The sequence below is a fragment of the Garra rufa genome, chromosome 17 (assembly GCF_049309525.1).
Source record: "Garra rufa chromosome 17, GarRuf1.0, whole genome shotgun sequence".
Classification (NCBI taxonomy): domain Eukaryota; kingdom Metazoa; phylum Chordata; class Actinopteri; order Cypriniformes; family Cyprinidae; genus Garra; species Garra rufa.
This window is the reverse complement of record NC_133377.1, coordinates 1702576-1725104: the sequence shown is the minus strand read 5'-3', so window position 1 is coordinate 1725104 and position 22529 is coordinate 1702576. Positions and strand designations below refer to the sequence as shown.

Below are 22529 nucleotides of genomic sequence, written 5' to 3'. Positions count from 1 at the left end.
AATCAATAATGGCCTTAAATATTCAAAGCCTTGTGGAATAGGGGAAGGGAGCGAAAAGGGTAGCTTCAAACTGTAAAGGCCCTTCCAGTCTGGGAGCGATTATGACGCTTGAATAAATGACCTATCTCTAATGTGTCCTTTTCCCTGGTGGTGACCATTGCAGTAGGTAAAGAGTGGACCGTACCATCACAGCTGGGCAGAGGGCGACTCCACTGGAAGTTAGGTTCACACTCGAGGGGCTCTTGGTCACTGAGGGTGTATCCAGCTTCGCAACTGAACGTCACCAGTGCCCCCACATAGAAATCATTGCCGTGCCGCTGACCGTTGACTGGGATTCCAGGATCAACACAATGGTCTGACTGGAGCTGCAAGGCTTGAAGAGAAAATACACAAACATTAATGTGGAAAACAACCCATGATGATTTCCCTAGGTGGCTTTTTTAGGGCAGAAGTTTATTCTAAATGCATTAGAAACTTGGTATCAGGGCAACTTTTGGAATACTACTAATGTACAAATTAAAGCGTTACCATTTGACTTGGTTGGGACTATCTGTGTTGATGGACCAAAAATAACCTAACCATAACCATAACATAACACAATTTAGTTTAACTTAACGCAACTTAACACAACTAAGTTACGTAAAAAAAAATAACCTAAAATAACTTAACATCATAAAATAACATAGCATAATGTATACATACATAATGTAACGTAACATAGCGTAACATAACATAAAAAACATAAGCTAACCTAATCTAAACTAATATCATAACATAACAGCATAACCTTATAACATAACCGTACTGTACCCTAATATAACCTAACATCATAATGTAACGTATCATAATGTAACATAGCGTAACATAACATAAAATATAACATAAAATATAACACAAAAATAACCTAACATAATATCATAATGTAACGTAATGTAACAAAAAACTAATCTAACATAGCATAACCTATCCTAACCTAACATCATAACATAACATAGCATAACCTAACGTAACATAAACTTAACATTACCTAACATAACCATACCATATCTTAACATAACCTAATCTAACCTAACGACATAACATAAAACATAACATAAAATAACCTAGCCTAACATAGCCTAGCCTAACCTAACCTATCCTAACAACATAACATAACATAACCATATCCTAAAATAATATAAAAACTTAACCTACTCTAACATAACATAACCGTACAGTACTCTAACATACCATAACCTAACCATGCTGCCAACATAACCTCATAACCTAATATAACCTAACATAACAACAGAAAATAACATAGCATACCATAACATAACCGTACCGTACCATGCCCTTACATAACATGACTATACTGTAACGTAACCTAACCTAACATAACATAAAAACCTAACCTACTCTAACATAACATAACATAAGCTAAATACCCAACCTAACATTTTACATATAACAGTACCGTACAGTAACCCAACATGTTATGTAACCTAACATAACCTAACATAAAATATTATAACCGTAATGTAACTTAACACAACCATACCTAACTTAAAAACCTAACCTAACATTTTACACGACATATAACTTAGCTGTACAGTACAGTACCGTAACATAACCTAACCTGACACGACAGAACATAACATTATTAACTTCTATGAATTTAGTTTAGTGATAATATTAGTGATAAGAAATAGCATTTTAATATTGTAGATTTAAGTTATCAGTCATATCTTAAAATAATTATCTTATCTATATTGCTCCGATTTTTTATATCAGCGCTTCTCTAATTATGCCAATAAAATAAGACTTATATAATTTTCTGCTTATTCGGATCATTCAAAAGTTGCATTATTCTTGTAGACGGAAGTAATACCGAGTCTTCGACAGCACTTTCTGCTTGAGTTGATGTACTCAATAATTTAAGATGAACTGAGATTTATAGACAAACAACAAGAAAAGGTTACAAACATGAGTCATACCAGCATAAAAGCCATTCTTTCTGTGCACAACACTGTGACGGAGCCAATTCCGCAGTCTCGCGTGTACAATGTTGCTTGTGTCATGTGTTTGCGCATGACTGAAATCATTTCACAACACAATCACCATCTTATTATATCATAATTACAGGACCTGATTAAAATCACTGCATAGTAAAGAGCATGTGGCTATTATTTATAATGATGCCTTTATAGCTGCTAGTATTCACAGGTATCTGTGCTATCAGATCCTTGTAATTGCAGGCATGAAATGCATTGGAGAGAAGATACTATCAAGCTTTATCTAACTAGAATGCTTTGACAAAATTCAGAGCATTGTAAGACAATCTGAATATGAATTACATTTATCACAATGCAAATGTAACTTTTGTGATATTTTATCATGTGCATTCTCTAACCAAGTATGTTATTTAAGACTACCGAATAACATTGTTTAACTGTAATAATCAATTGTAATGGCGATAAAGCTGGGTAATCATTTTTTTTTAGATCAAAAAGGTTTAAAAAAATAAATAAAATAGTAGATCATCATACTCTCATATCGGATACGGAAGCCAACGTCGGAGTGACTCTTGTCGGTGGTAAAGACCAGGTACAGGAAGTTGGAGGTGCTGATGAGGAACTGCGGGACCTGTGTACCCTGATAACTGCCAATCAGAGGGGAAGAAGGATAGCGTCCGTCCCGTACCTCAAGAACATCGTAGTTAACCTCTGTCCGGAACCTGTAGATCAGAGGAGTGCTATATGTCAGTATGGCAGCTTCACCACAAAGTGAGACTACATGGATTCATCACAGTCCTGTTTGCTTGTGTTCCTGCAGGATATCACATATTTACAGCTGGAACAGAGATGCTACATCATTCAAACTGAAAACTCAGCTCGCTCCAAAGCAATGTGTGTTGTTTGAGTTTCCTGCAGCAGTAGCCCACTAAAGCCCAGCTGCTTTCTGTACTCACAGATAGATGGAAAACATCAGCTGTCCCACCACCCTCATCTTTGAAAAAAAAATCCAGTAACAACTGATGGTAGATGCTTTCATACTAAACACACACAGTAAATAAAGAAACCTCAACACTATGACACACAACAGTTATCAGCGGATGAGACTACATCAATCTGTCAGGTATCATTGATCCATACTGTATACAGACACCCCCCTACTGATTAACAAAATTGGGTATTTCAGTAATGTAATTAAAGACATATTTTATTGCTAGATTTGTTACTATATACAATGACATTCTAGAGTCTGATTGGTTATAAGGCTCAACGCTGCACAAAACAGCATAAAAAAGCAATCTGATGCAGTGTGAGCGAATCTAAATGTAATTCAGCGAATTGGCGCTTTTCATTTATTTTCACACTTTAACCGTGACTGCCGTAGTATGTTGTTTAATTGTGCTGGGGTATTTTTTTTTTTGCCCCTTTGTCTTGGATTTATGGGGTATTTTTGTTCATTTTAGTGGCATTTTTGCCAAAAAACCCTCAGTAATTTCAAACCAGAGTTCAACAAAACTCGCGTTCAAAGTTGGATAAGGATGCTTTTGGGAAATGCACCCCTGGACGATATTTAAAACTTGCCTCCTTAAGATAAATTGCTATATAACTCCCCATTTTTAAGTCACTATGAATAAAAGCATATGCTAAATAAAATATAAAAGAAAAAAGAAAAACAAAGCAAAACAAAAAAGATAACCGAAAAGAACAAAAACAAATAAAAACAGAACAAAACAAAGAATACAGCAAAAGCAGAACAAATCATAACCAACCAAACAAAAGCAAAATGCCTCCTTAAGATAAATTGCTGTTGAACTCCCCATTTGTAAGTCACTATGAATAAAAGCAACTGCTAAATAAAATATAAAACAAAAAAGAAAAACATAACAAAACAAAAAAAAGATTACAGAAAAGAACAAAAACAAATGAAAACAAAACAAAGAATACAGCAAAAACAGAAAAAAACATAACCAACCAAACAAAAAATGCCTCCTTAAGATAAAGTGCTCTTGAACTCCCCATTTGTAAGTCACTATGGATAAAAGCACCTGCTAAATAAACAATATAAAACAAAACAAAACAAAATACAAAAAGATAGCACAAAAAAACTAAACCAAAAACAAATGAAAACAGCAAACAAATAAATACAACAAGAACAGAAAAACAAAACCAACCAACCAAAAAACAAACAAATACAAAAGCAAAATGCTTCCTTAAGATAAATTGCTGTTGAACTCATTTGTAAGGCACCATGGATAAAAGCATCTGCTAAATAAACAAAATCGTAATCAAAAAAGAAAAACAATATACAAAAAAGATAAAAGAGAAGAACAAACAAAAAACAAACAAAATGAAAACAAACAAAACAAAGCATACATCAAGAACAGAAAAACAACCAACCAAACAAAACCAAAATGCCGCCTTAAGATAAATTTCTGTTGAAATCCCCATTTATACTTTACTATAGATACAGCATCTCCTAAATGAGCAAAAAAAGAGAAAAAAAAAAAATACAAAAAGAAAACAAAATGAAAACACCCAAACCAAACAAAAGCAAAGACTCCAAAAGATACATTGTTGTTGAACTCCCCATTTGTAAGTCACCATGGAAAAAAGCGTATGCTGAATGAACAAAATATAAAACAAAAAAATAAAAAAAGAACACAAAAGAACAAAAAAAAAAAAAAAAAAACAAATGAAAAAACAACAACAAACAAAAACAAAACAAAGAATAAAACAACAGCAAAAACAAACAACTTACCAACTAAACCAAACAAAAGCAAAATGCATCCTTAAGATAATTTGCTGTTGAACTCCCAATTTGTAAGTCACTAAAAGCATCTGCTAAAAAAAATACAAAAAGATAAACATTCCATAGACGTAATGGTTTTCATACTGTACAAACTGTATTTTCTATGGCCCTACACCTAAACCTAGCCCTCACAGGAGATTGTGCACACTTTTACTTCTTCAAAAAAACTCATTGTGCATGATTTATAAGCCTGTTTCCTCATGGGGACCTGAGAAATGTCCCCACAAGGTCAAAATCTACTGGTATTCCTATCCTTGTGGGGACATTTGGTCCCCACAACGTGATGAATACCAGGTACACACACACACACACACACACACACACACACACACACACACACACACACACACACACACACACACACACACACACACACACACACACACACAAAAGAAAACAAACAAATTAAAGAATACAAGAACAGGAAAAAACATAACCAACCAGCCAAACAAATGAACAAAACAAAAGCAACACAAAACTTTTCTATCAGTGAATTGCATTTGATGTGCTTTTTTATATAATAAATGTTTAACAATTACATACTTTATGACTGTAGATAAAGCCCTTCTATATAAGCAGAGGTAAGAGGTATTTATATTGATTCAGAACAAATCCTTGTGATAGCTGGGGAAATGAATAGCTGGATACTTTTATTCCAAGTCTACAGTATACTAAACATCTGCAGTGCGCTGGTGACCTATTTATGAAATGATGATAACCAATAGACAGAAAGATAGGAGGAGAAAATGAAACCGGGAGGCTTATTAAAAACAACATGACAGTTCAGAAAAGAGAAAGTGAAGTCTTGTTCGTACTTGTCAAAGATGATCTTAATAGGATATCCTGGCGGAGCCTCGATGATCCACTCACAATTGAGGGCCTCTTTATAAAGCTCAGGCCAGCCTGGGGACAGAATGATGCCGCTAGAAGCCTTCAAGTTTCCACCACACGGAGCTAAAGAACAGGAGAAGAAGACTATTAAGATTAGAAGATTAATTTGTTGTCAAAATTTGACAATTAATTATTTACTTTTTTTTTCTAATTTTAACATGCTGAATATTATGGAAGCCCATTTCGGCCCCTGAATACATTTTTAAAAAAGGTAATTACGACCTTTTATCCCAAAACTTTTGGACTCAATTCTGAGAAATGAAGTCAGAATAATGAAATATAAACTCACAATTGTGAGTTATAAAGGCAGAATTGAGAGATATAAACTCGCAATTGTGAGTTATAAAGTTATAAAGAAATAAAGTAGCAATTCTGAGAAATAAAGTCATAATTGTAAGATATAAACTCACATCTGTGAGAGGATATCAGTCTTTTTTCCCCTGAAAATTTGACTTTTGGACTCAATTAACACTCAATTCTGAGAAATGAAGTCAGAATAATGTGATATAAATTCACAATTGTGAGTTATAAAGGCAGAATTGAGAGATATAAACTCACATCTGTGAGAAGATATCAGTCTTTTCCCCCCTTTAAAATTTTACTTTTGGACTCAATTAGACTCAATTCTGAGAAATAAAGTTAGAATAATGTGATATGAACTCACAATTGTGAGTTCTAAAGGCAGAATTGAGAGATATAAACTCACAATTGTGAGTTTATAAAGTTAAAGAAATAAAGTCGCAATTCTGAGAAATAAAGTCATAATTGTAAGATATAAACTCACAATTGTGAGAGGATATCAGTCTTTTTTCCCCTGAAAATTTGACTTTTGGACTCAATTAACACTCAATTCTGAGAAATGAAGTCAGAATAATGTGATATAAATTCACAATTGTGAGTTATAAAGGCAGAATTGAGAGATATAAACTCGCAATTGTGAGAAGATATCAGTCTTTCCCCCCCCCCCTCAAAATTTGACTTTTGGACTCAATTGGACTCAATTCTGAGAAATGAAGTCAGAATAATGTGATATAAATTGTGAGTTATAAAGGCAGAATTGAGAGATAAACTCGCAATTGTGAGTTCTAAAGTTATAAAGAAATAAAGTCATAATTGTGAGAAGATATCAGTCTTTTTCCCCCCTCAAAATGTGACCTTTGGATTTAACTGGACTCAATTCTCAGAAATAAACACAGAATTACGAGATATCACGCAATTCTGAGAAAAAAAAAAAGTCAAAATAGTTAATTCATTGCAAGTTCTATTGTGATTCCGATATAAATGAACTATTTCAACGTTTTTTTCCTCAGAATTGCATGATATAAACTCACATTTGTGAGAAATAAAGACAAAATTGCAAGCTAAAAACTCCTAATGCTTACTTTTTTACTCACACTTTTTTTTTTACTTTATTTCTCGCAACTGTGAGTTTATGTCGAGCAGTTCTGGAAAAAAGGGCTAAATTTGTAAGCTTGTATTGGAATCAGAATAAAACTTGAAATTCTGAGAAATGAAGAATTGCAAGTTTATATCACACAATTCTGAGGAAAAAAGTCATACTGTAAATGTGAGTTTGTATGACGCAACTCTGAGAAAAATAAGTCTGAATTGTGAGATAACAGTTGTAATAACTTTTTATTTTTACTCAGTGGCATAAACGTACTTCCATAAAATACAAACTGTAAATCACAGAAATCCCAAAAGATGTAAAGAAACCAGATGGAAAGATCACAAAAGGTCAAAATAGAAGTGAAAACTAAGGAAGAGAGGGCAAGACAGGTCACATATAAAATGTTTGCTTCAAACAGCCTACTATTCATTACCTGCAAAATTGCATAGCATAATATTTGACCAAGAGAGGATCTAAACATCACAAATTCAACCTCTTGACTATATTCAAAAAAAAAAAAAAAAAAGGAATCTGCAGGTTTAAAGTGCAGCATTGTTGACTGAATTTTGTATCTTGATCTTTGCATGAACGCAGTTTTATCCACAACATCTTTAATTCCGTCTTCTCTCCCTAATACTTGAGTATTTTTCCTGAAATGAAAAATTTAAAAAGAAGAATGTGTTCAACGGCTGAGGTGGATGATCTCATCTTTTAACAGCGTGCTGAAGGGCATCTATAAAAGGCACTGCTCAATAAATGGCATGAAATGATTTGCAGTTTACACCAGAACATTTCATTAAAAAAAGAGGATGTTTTTTTTCGGTATTATTATTATTTGTAGGAATTCAGAGAGTTAATACTTCTTGAGCACACTGCGGAAGTAAAGATTACGACTTGTTGTTCCACTGACATTTCAGCTGCACCGACAGTTCATGCTGACTCCGAACGCACTTATTGAAAAACCAAATGGAACGCACTTTCGAAAAGTTCAATAAAGAGCAAACTGAGCTGAAGTATATGATTTGTTTTTTTGTTACAAGCAAACTTGTTGATTATGAAATTTGCATATTTATTAGAGAGAGGACAGACCTTCACAACGTGGCACAGCATTGTCCCACACAACATTTCCATCTTTCAGAATGCAGGAGATGGTCTGAGATCCGTGGGTCTTCATAAACCCTTCCTCACACAGGAAAGAGATGCTGCTGCCAAGCTGTAGACTTTCACCAAAGCGCTTTCCGTTTACTGGAACGCCAGGGTCGGGACACTCGTTGTGCCGGAAAGCTGCAGGAAAAAAAAAACAAAAAAAAAAACAATGAGGCAAGAATATGAAATATGTGACCCTGGACCACAAAACCAGTCTTAGGTCGCTGGGGTATGTTTGTAGCAATAGCCAAAAATTCATTGCATGGGTCAAAATTATTGATTTTTTTTATGCCAAAAATCATTTGGACATTAAGTAAAGATCATGTTCCATGAAGATTTTTTTGTAAAATTCCTACTGTAAATATATCAAAATGTAATTTTTGATTAGTTATATGCATTAAGAACTTAATTTGGAGAACTTTAAAGGTGATTTTCTCTGTATTTTGATTTTTTTGCACCCTCAGATTACAGATTTTCAAATAGATGTATTTCCAAATATTGTCCAATCCTAACAAACCATACACCAGTAGAAAGCTTATTTATTGAGCTTTCATATGATGTATACATCTCAGTTTTGTTAAATTTAACCTTATGACTGGTTTTGTGGTCCAGGGTCACATATGAAAGAGTACTGCATGCTAAGTGACTTACAATTTGGGAATACAACATATATACTGAACATACTGTAATTCTGCAGTATATCTGCAGTATATTACAGAAATATACAGCAGATATACTGAAATACGTCCACACCGCAGACGTGTTGCTTCAGACAAGCACGTGCAGGCTGCGGTTTCTGTTTGTGTCAACATACTCTTTCGGCCGTGTTGTTTCGGTGATAAAAATCTTTCGGCCGAAAACTGAAAATGCACTTTTGGGCCATTTTCGGCCGCTGAATATTCGGTGCATCCCTACTAAAAACTTGTAATTCTCACTTTTTTTTCTCACAAATGCAAGTTTTTAATCTCAGAATTCTGACTTTTACTCGCAATTAAGAGTTTATCTCTCACAATTCGAAGAAAAAAAACAAACAAATCAGAATTCAGAGAAAAAATATTAAGTCTGAATTGCAAGATATAAACTCGTGATATAAATATGCAATTCTGACTTTATTTCTTAGAATTGAAATAAATTGAATTTCATTCGGATTCTGATATATAGTAAATTCACAATTTTAATCTTAATAGATTAGGGTCTGGATTTTTCCAGGCTAGTTGAGTACATTATTATTATTCAAATCAGCATATTAGAACGATTTCTGAAGGACCATGTGACACTGAAGACTGGAGTAACGATGCTGAAAATTTGGCTTTGATCACAGGAATAAATTACATTTTAAAATATATTCAAATAGAAAGCAGTTATATTACTCAGTAAAAATATTTCACAAGATTACTGCTTTTGTTGTATCTTTTGTTGCATTTCTGTCCAGTGTCTGTCCTCATTTTGAAAGAAAGAAGGAAAAAAAGTTCGTTTTCATGAATGGACAACTTTAACAAGGCCACTTATAAATTAAAGAGGGAGTTCTCAATATGGCCACTGAACTGAAGCCTTTTCAGCTCATCGTTTCAGCTGTATAACTACACTAATTCATTTTAGTTAGAGCAAAATATTGATTTATGTGCCTCTCAAAGTTTCTTGCTTCACTGGAAAGCTTGGAGCTACTCAGTAGCCATCGATAGGACTTCAGAGAAGATGTATTACCAGCAGACAAAATCTCTCCAGAAAGTCTGTTCATTCCCGGGTACAGCACAGGACTAACAAAGCCAAGGTCATGGGTTCGATTCGAATTTAGGGAATGTAAAAAGCTGACAAAATGTCTCATTTCAGATAAAAGCTACTTCCAAATACATCTGTCATAAACATATTTGATGTAAAACTAACATTTTTAAAGCTTATTGAGTTCCTCATGCTTTGGAAAATGGATTCCTTCTTCATAATAAACATGTTTCAAAAAGGGTCTCAAACCCAACGATTGTGAATGTAATTCATCACCATCATGTGCCAACGAGCCTTTCGATGGAGTTTGTCATCTCCTTAATTAGCATGAATGATTGGAGCATCCCTCCCACTCCCCCAAAAACACGCCACATGGGGAGTCAAACCATGTGGGATCACCTCCAGACAGCTTCAATTAACTGTGGCTTTATTTAATTATATATGTATTTGGAAATAAATTCTAATTAAATCTCTGCCTCGTGTTGTTCTTCCTCACATGGATACTCAAGCATCTATCAACGCCGCTGCCATATGCTATGCCCCGTGAATAGTGATTACTGAAGGACGACAGATATTCAGTCGTGAAATAAAGACAATTCTCTCCTGAGGGGAAATAAAAAAAACTTCCTTAATCCGTCTCATATAACAAGACAACTTCTGAGCTTTTAACTCCCAGAAACTTTTCAAATTTGGTGCATGACAAAACATCTGAACGCTATTGTTATCTATTATACATTGACTTTTTGGTCTCTAACTTCAATGTGACGCTAGACTTAAAAGTGCGAACAGGTTTGCCCAAAATAACTTGAATTAATTATTCATTTTTTACCACAGAAAATAAAAAAGTCACAAATCTAGAGCAGTCTTACTGGTGAAAGTGATGTTGAAGCCCCGTTCTGTGTAAGTATGATCAGTCAGAAACTCCAGTCGGGCTACATGGCCGCTAGTAGTGATGGGTGATGGCAGCACATCTCCAGAAAAGGTGCCCAGAATTGGTGACTCTGCCTTGCCGCCGTCTTTAATAGACAGGAAGTCAAACTGTTTCTCCATGCTCAGGTCGTTGAAGGCCAGGTTGATGCGGCTCTCTGGTTTGGCGATGATCAGCCACACGCAGTGCATGTTGTTTCCATACTCCTGTGGGTAGTTTGGCGATAGCAGGACCCCAGATGGAGTTGTGAAGTTGAAGAAACACGAAACTGAGAAAAGGACAAAGAGATAAAACAAGCAACAGTTAAGCACAGGAGGCGTCGTGTGTCAAACTGTGAGGCAGACTCGAGATTAAAACTGCCACTGAAGCTAAAATCAATTCACAATGCATAGGGAGGTCATTTGTTGTTGCTTAAACAATACACCAAGACAGGAGAGGAAAAATTACAGCTTGGAGGATGTGTGCAGTGTGACAGCAGCATCTGTAAGTGCAACTTATAAGACCTCTCAGACTTTGACAACAGACATTTTCTGAAAATTGTCACTATTTTGCCTATATACACTCTTGTAAATAAAGGTTACAAAAGGGTTTTTGTAGTGATGCTATAGAACAATTTGTTTTCTCAAAGAACATTTCAGTGAATAGTTTTTAAAATATATATTTTTTTTTTCTCTAAATGCAAAGAACATTTTACTGATTCAAAGAACTTTTTGTTTGGTGCAACATGGATGTTAAAGGTTCTTCATGGAATGCCGTTAAAGAAACTTTATTTTTAAGAGTGATTCTGGAAATTCAATGTTAACAGAGTTGAGGTCAAAAGTTTATGAACACTCTGCAGAATCTGCAAAATGTTAATTATTTTACCAAAATAAAAGGGGTCATACAAAATGCAGTAGCGACCTGAATAAGACGAGAGAACATAGCTGTATAAATAGAAATTAAATGAAAATGCAACTACTACAGAAGGTTCAAACACTCACTGGGACTTCAGATGGAAAAACAATGCATTAAGAGCTAGGTGTGTAAACTTTTGAACAGAATGAAGATGTGTACTTTTTTTTTTTCTCATTTTGCTTAAACATATATTTTTTTTTTCCATTTAGTACTGCCCTTCAGAAGCTACTTAAATGTTTCCCAGAAGACAAAAAAGTTACATTTACCCTTATATTAAAATTCAAAAGTTTTCTCTTAATGCATTGTGTTTCCTTCTGGAGCATCAGTGAGTGTTTGAACCTTCTGTAATAGTTGGATATGAGTCCCTCAGTTGTCCTCACTGTGAAAAGATTGATCTCAAAATCATACAGTCATTGTTTGAAAGGATTCAAATGAACAAAATTGCTGAAAAAAAAAAAAAAAAACAGAATTTGTGGGACCTGAAGGATTTTACTGAAGAATAGCAGGCAGTTTAACTGTTCAAGACAAACAAGGGACTCATTAACAACTACTACTTGAAAAAAAAAAAAAAAAACAGCTGTGGATTATTCAGGTAACAACACAGTATTACGAATCAAGTGCATGTAAACTTTTGAACGGGTTCATTTTTATACATTTTAAAACTGTGGACTATATGTAAATTTATTTTATGTGAAATATCTTATTCAGGTCAGTAATAAATACAAAATAGCATGCATTACATGTATGATCCCTCTCATTTTGGTAAAATAATTAACATTTTGCAGATTCTGCAAGGTGTATGTAGACTTTTGACTTCAACTGTACTTTCAGAATTATGTGAAATCAGAAGCAAGCCATTCGTATGTTGATTTCCTCTAAAAGTGTAAACACTATGTCTTTGTAGAAACATACATCAATTTGTTGAACCAGACACAGCAACATTGGCTCAACCAATGGCGTGACTTTGCGGTGGGACCATCGTTTTGTCTGAACAATGGAAACCTGAACTTAAACACTTAATAAACAGGTCCTACCCTCAAAAGTAGCAACTGCATTTTTTAAAACACTGTTTTTCTTATTCATGTACCCCCGAAAAGTGCCAAGTGAGTGGCTAAAATAATAGTGAATAAAATATTAGGTATATGACGCCCCTGTGTATATGTATACTGTGATCTTGCTAGATAATACGACCGAAGATGCTGCAGAGAAAGAGAGTGTTTATCTGCTGGGAATATCTGCAGGCATTAACTCATTTTCAGGATTTGGGACAAAGCTGAGAGGGCAATAAGCATCGCTAAATAGCCATGGGGAGAATGAAAATGAGCTCAGTGGTGGACTGAAGACGAATCGTTATGGTTCCACCTCGTATGAATGACTTTGCTGTCTGAGCTAATAATAATGTCATAAAATAGCAGAAAACAAAGTTGTGAGTCAACTGCAATTTCACTGATGTAATAGGATGGTAGCCATTAGAGTGACAAATGACTACAGTCTAGGGCAAATTGACGGTATACACAAATCCAAATAATTGAGAAAGAACAATAACATCAAAACAAGTTGGACAAGCATTAACTGCCAAACAACGTTGAATGATATGACACTCAATTCAACCATCTAAACGGCAAAAAAAGAAAAGAAAAATTCTCTACTCACTACTCAAACATGTCTTTTTATAATTCCAGACTGTTCAAAAAAGCTTTTTCAGTTCGGTTAAATTTAGTAAATTCATTCTAAGACACTAATATAGTAAATAAAGCAGCTAAATGCCTTAAATGAACTGTCACATTGGCTTTAACTTGAGTTATAGTTAATGATTTAAAGGCTTAGCCGGTGAGAGGAAGTATCGGCGGGGACATCCTGCGCTAAAGACACTGCCATTAGATTCACATTCTGACGTGCCCAGACAGTAATAATGGTGCACTATCCTCCCAGGTGTGATCATGTGGGTGTGGAAAGTAATGCATGTTGGGTAAGGTCTGTCACTTACACACGCAGCTTGGCTTCTTGGCTGACCACTGATTATTTTTCTGGCAGGTAATGTTCTTTTTTCCTACCAGCTCAAAGGCTGGAAGGCACTCAAAATATAGCTTGTCTCCATGTCGGAAGCCTGTGCCTTCCCTCTTGCCATAGGCTGGGATTCCAGGGTCTCCGCATCCACCCTGGTCAATTTCTGAAAAATAAAAAGCAGCATGAGACATAGTTATACCTTGCAAAAATTAATTTCCATCAAGGTTTTAAAATAAGAAAGATAAGTCAAATATAAGATCAGTATCTCTGTATCCCAGGGTGGCCATTTATAACTATATGGTCTATATATGGTCTGTCACAATTTCTGTCACATATGTAGAAATCAAATGATTTTTCTAAAATTACACACACCTACACATATAAGCCTTATACTCCTTTGCGTTTGTCTTTCTAACTTCACTCCATCTGACAGCAAAAGCACATTCATGCAAACTGCCTCTATTGGTTCCCCAATGGCATGCTCTCCTAATGAATTGTCTTTTTTCACTCTGTTCCCTTATACCCTTTAGAATCACAAGGCCAAAGCTAGAGAAAGAGGCCACTACTAAGAAAGAGACAGAGAGAGCGCTACAAAGAACGAGATCTAGTAAGATACCTAGAACTATTTTCACATTTTCGGCTCTGATTATAGAAACATCTGTGGATTTCTGCATGTGACAACAATGACTAACAGTTCTATACTTTTATAGGTACACTATTAAAAGTAAAGCTTATATACTGTCATGACATTTATGGAACATTTCCATTCCACAAAAGGTAAAGAAATTGTTCTTTAGAATTTTAAAATGTTCTTCAAGCAAACAAATTTTTTTTATTTTATGTTCACTAAAAGGTATTTTTGGGAACTAGAAATTGTTCTTCTATGGCATTGCTGTGAAACCCTTCTTGGAACCTTTATTTTTGGGACTGTAGCTGAAAATATAACCAAATTAGCTAAAATATGTAACAAACATGTAATCAACTTACTGTTGACTAGTGGACTAAAATCTTAAATCTGCATTAAAGGAAATAACGTAAAGCTGAAGTTTAAATGTTATGTAATGTTGGAGAGAATGGCGAACCTGTCACTGTATCAGCTCACAGCAGTCTGTGCAGTAGAAAGACTAACGAACGTTTTGTAAAGAAACGAAACCAAGTCGCACCACGACAATTTCTTGCACTCGCACAAATGCTCCCAAATATAATTTGAGGTCGCGCAGGTTAAATTTTGGGAGCATATGTGACCAAAACGGTCACAATTTCGAGCCCTGTGTAACAATATATATATATATATATATATATATATATATATATATATATATATATATATGCCAATATAGTTTCTTTATAGTTACCATAGAAATTTCTAATACAAAAAACTAATACGAGACAAAAAAAAAAAAAAAAAAAAAAACTTTCAAACTCACTGAAGACAAGTAAACAGTCAACGTATAAATAAGAATAAGAATATATATATATTATATATATATATATATATATATTTGTTTTTTGTTTTTTTGATTAACATAAATGAGAAACAGCAGGAATATTAGACTGCTGTCACTTTAAGAGCTGCCTGGATCCAATATACTCGAGACTTAAATCACTGTGTTTGCGAGGATACTTTCAAAAACATAAAAGGTGTTTACACACAGTCCACAAGACAAAAACAAATATAAAAAATAGCTTTACCCTTTAAAAGTTTAGGAACCCTTGGTTATTAATACTGTGTGTGGTTACCTGGATGATCTACGAATGTTTTTTTTTTTTTTTTGTGATGGCTGTTTATGAGTCCCTTGTTTGTCCTCAACAGATAAACTGACTGCAGTTCTTCAGAAAAAGCCTTCAGGTCCTACAGATTATTTGTTTTTTCAGCATTTTTGTGTATTTGAACCCTTTCCAAAAATGAGTGTATGATTTTGAGATCCATCTTTTCACACTGAGCACAACTGAGGGACTCCTATGCAACTATTGCAGAAGGTTAAAAAGCTCACTGATGCTCCAGATGGAAACATGATGCATTAAGAGCCGGGGGTAAAACCTTTTAAACAGGATGAAGATTGAACATTTTTGTATTTTGTTGAAATATCTTTTTTTTTCTTTTTTTTTTTTTCATTTAGTATTGCCCTTCGGAAGCAACAGAAGATACTTGCATGTTTCCCGTAAGGCAAAATAAGTACAATTTACCTTGATCTTCAAATTCAAAAGCTTTTCAACCCCTGGCTCTTAATGCATTGTTTCCTTCTGAATCATCAGTGAATGTTTAAACATTGTTTAATAGTTGAGTTTGAGTCCCTCAATCGTCCTCAGTGTGAAAAAAATACATCTCAAAATCACACAATCACAGCTAGAAAGGGTTCAAACATGCAAAAGATGCTGGAAAACGGAAGAATCTGCAGAACCTGTAGGATTTTTCTGAAGAAGAGTGCTCAGTTTAACATTTCAGAACAAACAAGTGACAACCATCACCAAAAAAAAAAAAAAAAAAAAAAAAACAGTCGCCAATCATCCAGGTAACTACACACAGTATTACAAAAACCAAGGGTTATTTTAATCATTACAGCTATTTATTTGTCTTGTGGTCTGGTCATAAAATCACTTGTTTTTAAACCTCAATGCTTAAAAGCACGTACAAATGTCACAGCAATGTCACGTGACTGTGTAACCGCGATAGAAACCATAGTCCAAAATCTCTACTGGTGTCTACCAGTATATCACCCACCACTACTATTAACTTTTTGATAAAGATTGGAATTACCATGTTAATAAGCTATAATGCTCCAATATGAATTAAAATGCATAGTGCACAAAAATAAATAAATAAATAAATAAATAAACTCTCAGAGGCCTAGGCCACTTTAACAGAGCAGATGATGTATAAACAGTTAGATGTCTTCTTGATGCCTTCTAACCTCCACACACTGCCAGAGAAGGCAACATTTTTCCAGCTTTGGACAGGTGACAGGCCTCTACCTGGACTGAATGTCTATCCTTTATCTTGGGATTTACACCCTGAGTTTACTTCTGACCATACCAATCAGTTAAGGCAAGAGGATTGTGAGAGAAAGCGTCTCCTGAGCTGACAAATGTTCCGCAGCAATTCATCCCTGTGGGAGTGTTTGTATGCGCGATTCCTTAAGTGTCCCAGCTAACACTTTGTTACAGCTGTCTTCTGCTTGGTGACAAACAAACTGTCTTTGAGAGCTGACATGTGCACTTTCATAAGGGGCGGCATTTGTTATTTACCCATTTCAAATTTCCTATGATTTATTCATGTCACTTTGATTTTGTTTAAACTCGCAGAACACAGGTGGAAGTCATTGACTTCCTAATGAAGGATTACTAATAATGCAGGAAGGCACGAGTACAAATAAATTCATTCATCTTTACCCATCATACGAGTTAAGAATGATTTTTTCCCCGGCATGCACCTGGGGTCGGCAATAGGCTACGCTCCTGTATTCAGCCGTATCTCGGTGAGTATAACAATTTGAATCCTCAAAATGCGCTCTACAAACAGAAGCAGCAGTGATACGGATCTGAAGCACCACAACTGTTTTCAACATTGAAAATAATGTTTCTTGAGCACCAAATCAGCATATTAGAATGATTTCTGAAGGATCATGTGATACTGAAGACTGGAGTAATCCTGCTAATAATTCAGCCTTGCCATCACAGGAATAAATTACAGTTTAAACTACAGTCAAAGAGAAAACTGGAAAATACAGGATAATACAAATAAAATATTATGAAAACTCTGACACGAACAGTTCCCTCAGCACACTACCATTCAGCTTCTTTGGAGCTCCAGTTGTGAGTTATATAAATGCAGAAGAAGCATTGGGAAAACATGAGTGAAAAAGTTAAATGTGAATCCTCTAGTGTAGAGCAGAAAAGGATATGCCCCTGGCATGCCTGCTTTCTGTGTGTCATGTCTTTTTTCTTTTTTATGGCTGAGATCAGATCTTAAATAAATTATTAATAATAACGGCGTGTTTGTCATCAGTTATGATGCCCTGTTCTTAATGGAGCGTCAAAGATGCTCGGATGTCCATTAGCCTCAAAGCAATGCAACATGCTGACATGTAGTATGATCGACCAGCATTGACGTCATCTAACTGCTTTGCAGACTGTTGCTATCTGAAGATTTTGGATTGGAATATATATATAGAGACATAGATTTTTTCAGCAAATATTGATATATGTGATTCGTTTGGTCAATTAAATTAATTAGTTCACATATCGCATACTTATGTATGAATCTAGCTCAAAACCAGCATTGTCTTTCTGAACAATTATGCTTGAAAATCTGAAAATCTGCATCTTGTCCTGCAGGCAGGGAGGCAGAGGTTCAAAGAGAATCCTCATCTTAATTAAGTGTCTCTCATTGTTTTAATCATGTTGGGGGGGTTGAAAACTGCTCCGCTTTCGTCTTATGTTTCTGTAGTGGATAAAATTGATAAAAAACAAAGGGCCTGGAGGCTTATTGTGGATCTGACAGCAAATATTGGTTTGTATTTTATGAAATATGCCAAAGTCCCCCATGTGCGGTGCAATTCTGAAAGAGGGCCAGGATGAAAGCTCTGGTGTTCTCCTTTCCAATCAGACATAGACTCTGAAACCTGAGAATTAGTAGGCGCTCTTGCATGATATTCTTCCCATCCCATGGCCCTCATTCCAGCAAGGTTAAACGATCACAGGCTGCTTTGATGACCCTCACCGCGTGTGCGAAAGGTATAATGGTGAAGCGAGAAATAGAAAGCGAAAAAAAGGAAATAAAAAAGAACAGGCTGTTCCCGTATTCTCAGCTGATACCCCGAGAGTGCTGCAAATAGCAGGAAGCCACAAGAAAATTGAGAAATTTGCTCAAAGGAAATCATAAGGTAAGAGATTTGACCAAGTATGTCTATGACATCAATGCGGACACCCTACAATGACCTCATTATAAAACGTCTGCTTCGCTCTAAAAATGACATGCAATCAAGAACAAAGTAAACAAAGAGTAAACAAGCATTCAAAGGATTTTCATGCCCACCCATCTGATTCATACGAGATATAAGAGGATATGGTGTAACAGAAATAGAGGAGGAAAAAAGAACAATGCGTTTTTTTTATTACAGTGGTAGATCATCACTGCAATGACAACCCTGGTAAGAGTCTTCAACTGAGAATACTCTACTGACATGATAGTTACCAAATGTATAATCATAGTACTCCAAAGCTATATGACAATTTTTTTACAAAGGTGATCTACCAACGTTTTTAAAAAATATCAATCAGTTTTTTTTTTTTTTTTCAATCACAGTTATTCATAGTTTTTATTAAAATATGAAATACAGTGGAGGCCAAAAATATTTGAACACTAGTATTTTCATCAGTTAAAAAATGGTTCTGAGTCAGTTATTTCTATATTTTGCTGTAGTGTGTCAGGAAATATCATTTTACATTTTCAAACATTAATTTAGCCATTAATTGTAATAACCCAGTTTGCACTAAGAGTCTGACAACAGCCAGTGCTCCACAAAAAGATCTGATCTCATCATCATCATCATCCAGTTTGTCTGGAATGACATGAAGAAACAGAACAATCTGAGACTAAATCCAGCAGAACTGTGGAGACGTCTTCAAAATGCTTCAAGAGACCTACTTGCAAAGCTAACTGAACAACTATGCGCAAGTGCACCTATGGCAAAAGCTCCTTTAAACAGTATGACATTATGCTTTGGAATTTAGTAAAGTAAAAGTATTCCAAAGAAAAAAACATGATAAAGTACAGATACATTTTACATTTACTTGAGTAAATTAAAAACACTAATGTCCCACCTATTATTATAGAATGCTGGTAACCAAACCACAGCCACTGAAAGTTCAATAGCAAGTTTTTCTTCTTTTTCCCCTCTATTTTATGGAAGTCAGTGGCTGTTATTAGCTGTTCTTTAAAGTATTTTCTTTTGTCTCCAAAAGAAGAAAGAAACACATAGAGGTTTGTTTGGAAAAACTTGAGGGTGAGTAAATGATGACAATTTGAATGTATGGGTGAACAATCCCTTTCATTTAAACATTAAAATGATCCCATGATTTGCTCACCCTCAAGCCATCATAGTTGTATATGACTTTCTTCTTTCAGATTAATACAATTAGAGTTGCATTATTAAATGTCCTGGCACTTCCAAACTTTATAATGGCAGTGAATGGGTGTTGAGATTTTGAAGTCCAAAAAAGTGTATTTTGGCAAAAAAGTGGCTCCAGGGGGTTAAATGAGTAGTTCACTTCCAGAACAAAACTTGACAGATAATGTACTCACCCTGTTGTTATCCAAGATGGTCATGCCTTTCTTTCTTCAGTCGTGAAGAAATCATGTTTTTTTAAAGGAAAACATTTCAGGAATTATGTCCATATGGAATATTTCATTGGCGCCTATGAGTTTGAACGTCCAAAATGCAGTTTCAGTGCAGCTTCAAAGGGCTCTAAACAATCCCAGCTGAAGAATTATACAGTGGTTCTCAAACTTTTTTGGTCGCGCCCCCCTTTAAACCTTTAAAAAAAATCTGGCGCCCCCCCCCCCCTCCCGAAAATACCTATCCCACATAAATGATTTTACTGAACATAATGAAAAATTAATGCTTTCTTAGTTAAACAAAAAAAAAAATAATAATAAAAAAATAGCACAGGGAGAATAACTGTTATTATTGTAATTCTCTATGTTATTTAATTATATATATATATATATTTTTTTTTTGTGTGTGTGTGGGTTTCATGCTGTCCTAAGGCATAGCAGAGCTTGAAATTAGCTTTTTTACTTGGTAGCACTGGTGCTCCCAACTTCAAAAAGTTAGGAGCACCAAAAAAATATAGGAGCACCCAATTTATTTTTAGTAATATGCCGATCTTGATTCTTCATGGCTGATTCTGATTGCAGATGTTTTACAAGCAAATGGGCTGATTCTCAAAGCCTTTTTTATATATTTATTTTGCGCCTTAAGCAAGGGACAGGAATGAATGAAAATATGAGTACATGATGTTTATTTTCTCTAAGTACAGCCATTTAAATTAGAGGCAGCCACTGCATTTTTACAGAATCTACAGTATAAATAACAAAAAAAAATAACCGACACAGTTCTTTCTTAATCGTGTAGACAATAAATGCAGCCATAACCAAAGTAGGCTACTCTTTCAATATTTAAAGTGCAAATAGAGACCGAATTTTCCCATCATGATACAGAGCTATAGACAACTACACAACTTATTATAGCCACATACTAATAACAGCCTAGATATTTTATGTAGCCTAATATGCGCGCATTGGGGAGTCGATCTCTAAACGTGGGGTATTAAAATTGCTTTTGAATGCAAGTGTGCGTTTTACTTTTGGTTTCATTTTAACGATCGCGCGAATCAGCGGCACTGAGCGTGCATTCTACAATACAAGAGATTACTTTTACAAAACCATTTGAAAGTGGGAGGACACAAACAGGATTTTGAAAAGCCCCAAGTGGAAATTTCGCCCCTGCGTGAGCTGAACTCTGCCGTTGAGTTAGACACGGCAAATCCCCGACAGTAATCTGCTGCCACGTTCTATTTATGATGTGCTCACACACAGTTTAAATGATTTGCAACGGTCGCTTTGTCGCGTCCAGACATATCTGCTGGACACGACAAAGCGACAGTTGCAAGTCATTTTAACTTTGAAGCCGAGAGCAATTATACCTCGTCAAATTTTCTGCATTGAGTTTTTGAATGACCAGCACCTGCCTGGGTCTGTGCGAATTAATCTATGGTTTTCTCTTGTCTTTCACACAACTATCATCTCTCATTCTAAGTTACGTCCTTTGGCTGTTTACGTTTCTATATTTATTTTTCTGCTGATGGTCCGCGCCCCCCCCCGCAATACTCGTGCGCCCCCCCCCCGGCGGGCGATGCGATGTGCATGCATACTCTGTGTAATCTGGGTCAATACACTTAGACTAAAGGGCGTCTGACCTTCTTTGCATGTTCATTTTGAAAACACTGGGTTAGTACTTCTGCAGCGACGTACTGTAAAACGATTTTGAAGTTGAAAGAGAAAATGAGATTACACAGTGTACGCATGCAAATTGCAGAGTTAAACAAGACAAGCATTTGAGGTTGAAGCTGCACTGAAACTGCATTTCGGATGTTCAAAGCTCGCAGGTACCATTGAAGTCCACTTTATGGAGAGAAATCATGAAATTATTTCCTCAAAAAACAATTTCTTTATGACTGAAGAAAGAAAGACATGATTATCTTGGATGACAGTGGGGTGTAAGTACATTATCTGTAAATTTTTGTTCTGGAAGTGAACTACTCCTTTAATAAAGGCTTTCTGAAGTAAATCAATGCTATCGAACAGGTAAATATCCATATTTAAAACTTTATAAACCTTAATGTCTAGCTTTAGCCAACTGTCATACACACATTCACACAGTGACAAATGTGGAAGCCCATTTTTCTTAAATGCACTTTTTATGATGGATGGATGCACTTTATTTTGCTTCACTGCCATTATAAAGCTTGGAAGAGCCAGGACATTTTTTTAATACAACTCCAATTGTATTTGTCTGAAAGAAGAAAGTCATAAACACCTAGGATGGCTTGAGGGTGAATACATCCTTGTTTGTTAACAATCCCTTTAATGGTGCGTTCACACCGGACGCGACTTGAGCGGAAAAAACGCGCTATTCGCGTGTAGTTGAACGCTTGAACATTTGAGTTTACTCGCGGCATTCGCGCGGT

General features: G+C 35.4%; 1 protein-coding gene across 1 annotated transcript in view; it reads right to left on the bottom strand.

The window, feature by feature from the left end:
* The window catches only part of csmd2 (CUB and Sushi multiple domains 2), a 425673-nt gene that overhangs the window by 153406 nt on the left and 249738 nt on the right, over positions 1-22529 (bottom strand). The window contains exons 16-21 of the mRNA XM_073822409.1: positions 13759-13941; positions 10819-11145; positions 8174-8368; positions 5619-5757; positions 2529-2716; positions 185-373 (exon numbers count right to left, since the gene is read on the bottom strand). Of these exons, the coding sequence (XP_073678510.1) occupies positions 185-373; positions 2529-2716; positions 5619-5757; positions 8174-8368; positions 10819-11145; positions 13759-13941 (1221 nt within the window). The remainder of the gene's footprint in view (positions 1-184; positions 374-2528; positions 2717-5618; positions 5758-8173; positions 8369-10818; positions 11146-13758; positions 13942-22529) is intronic.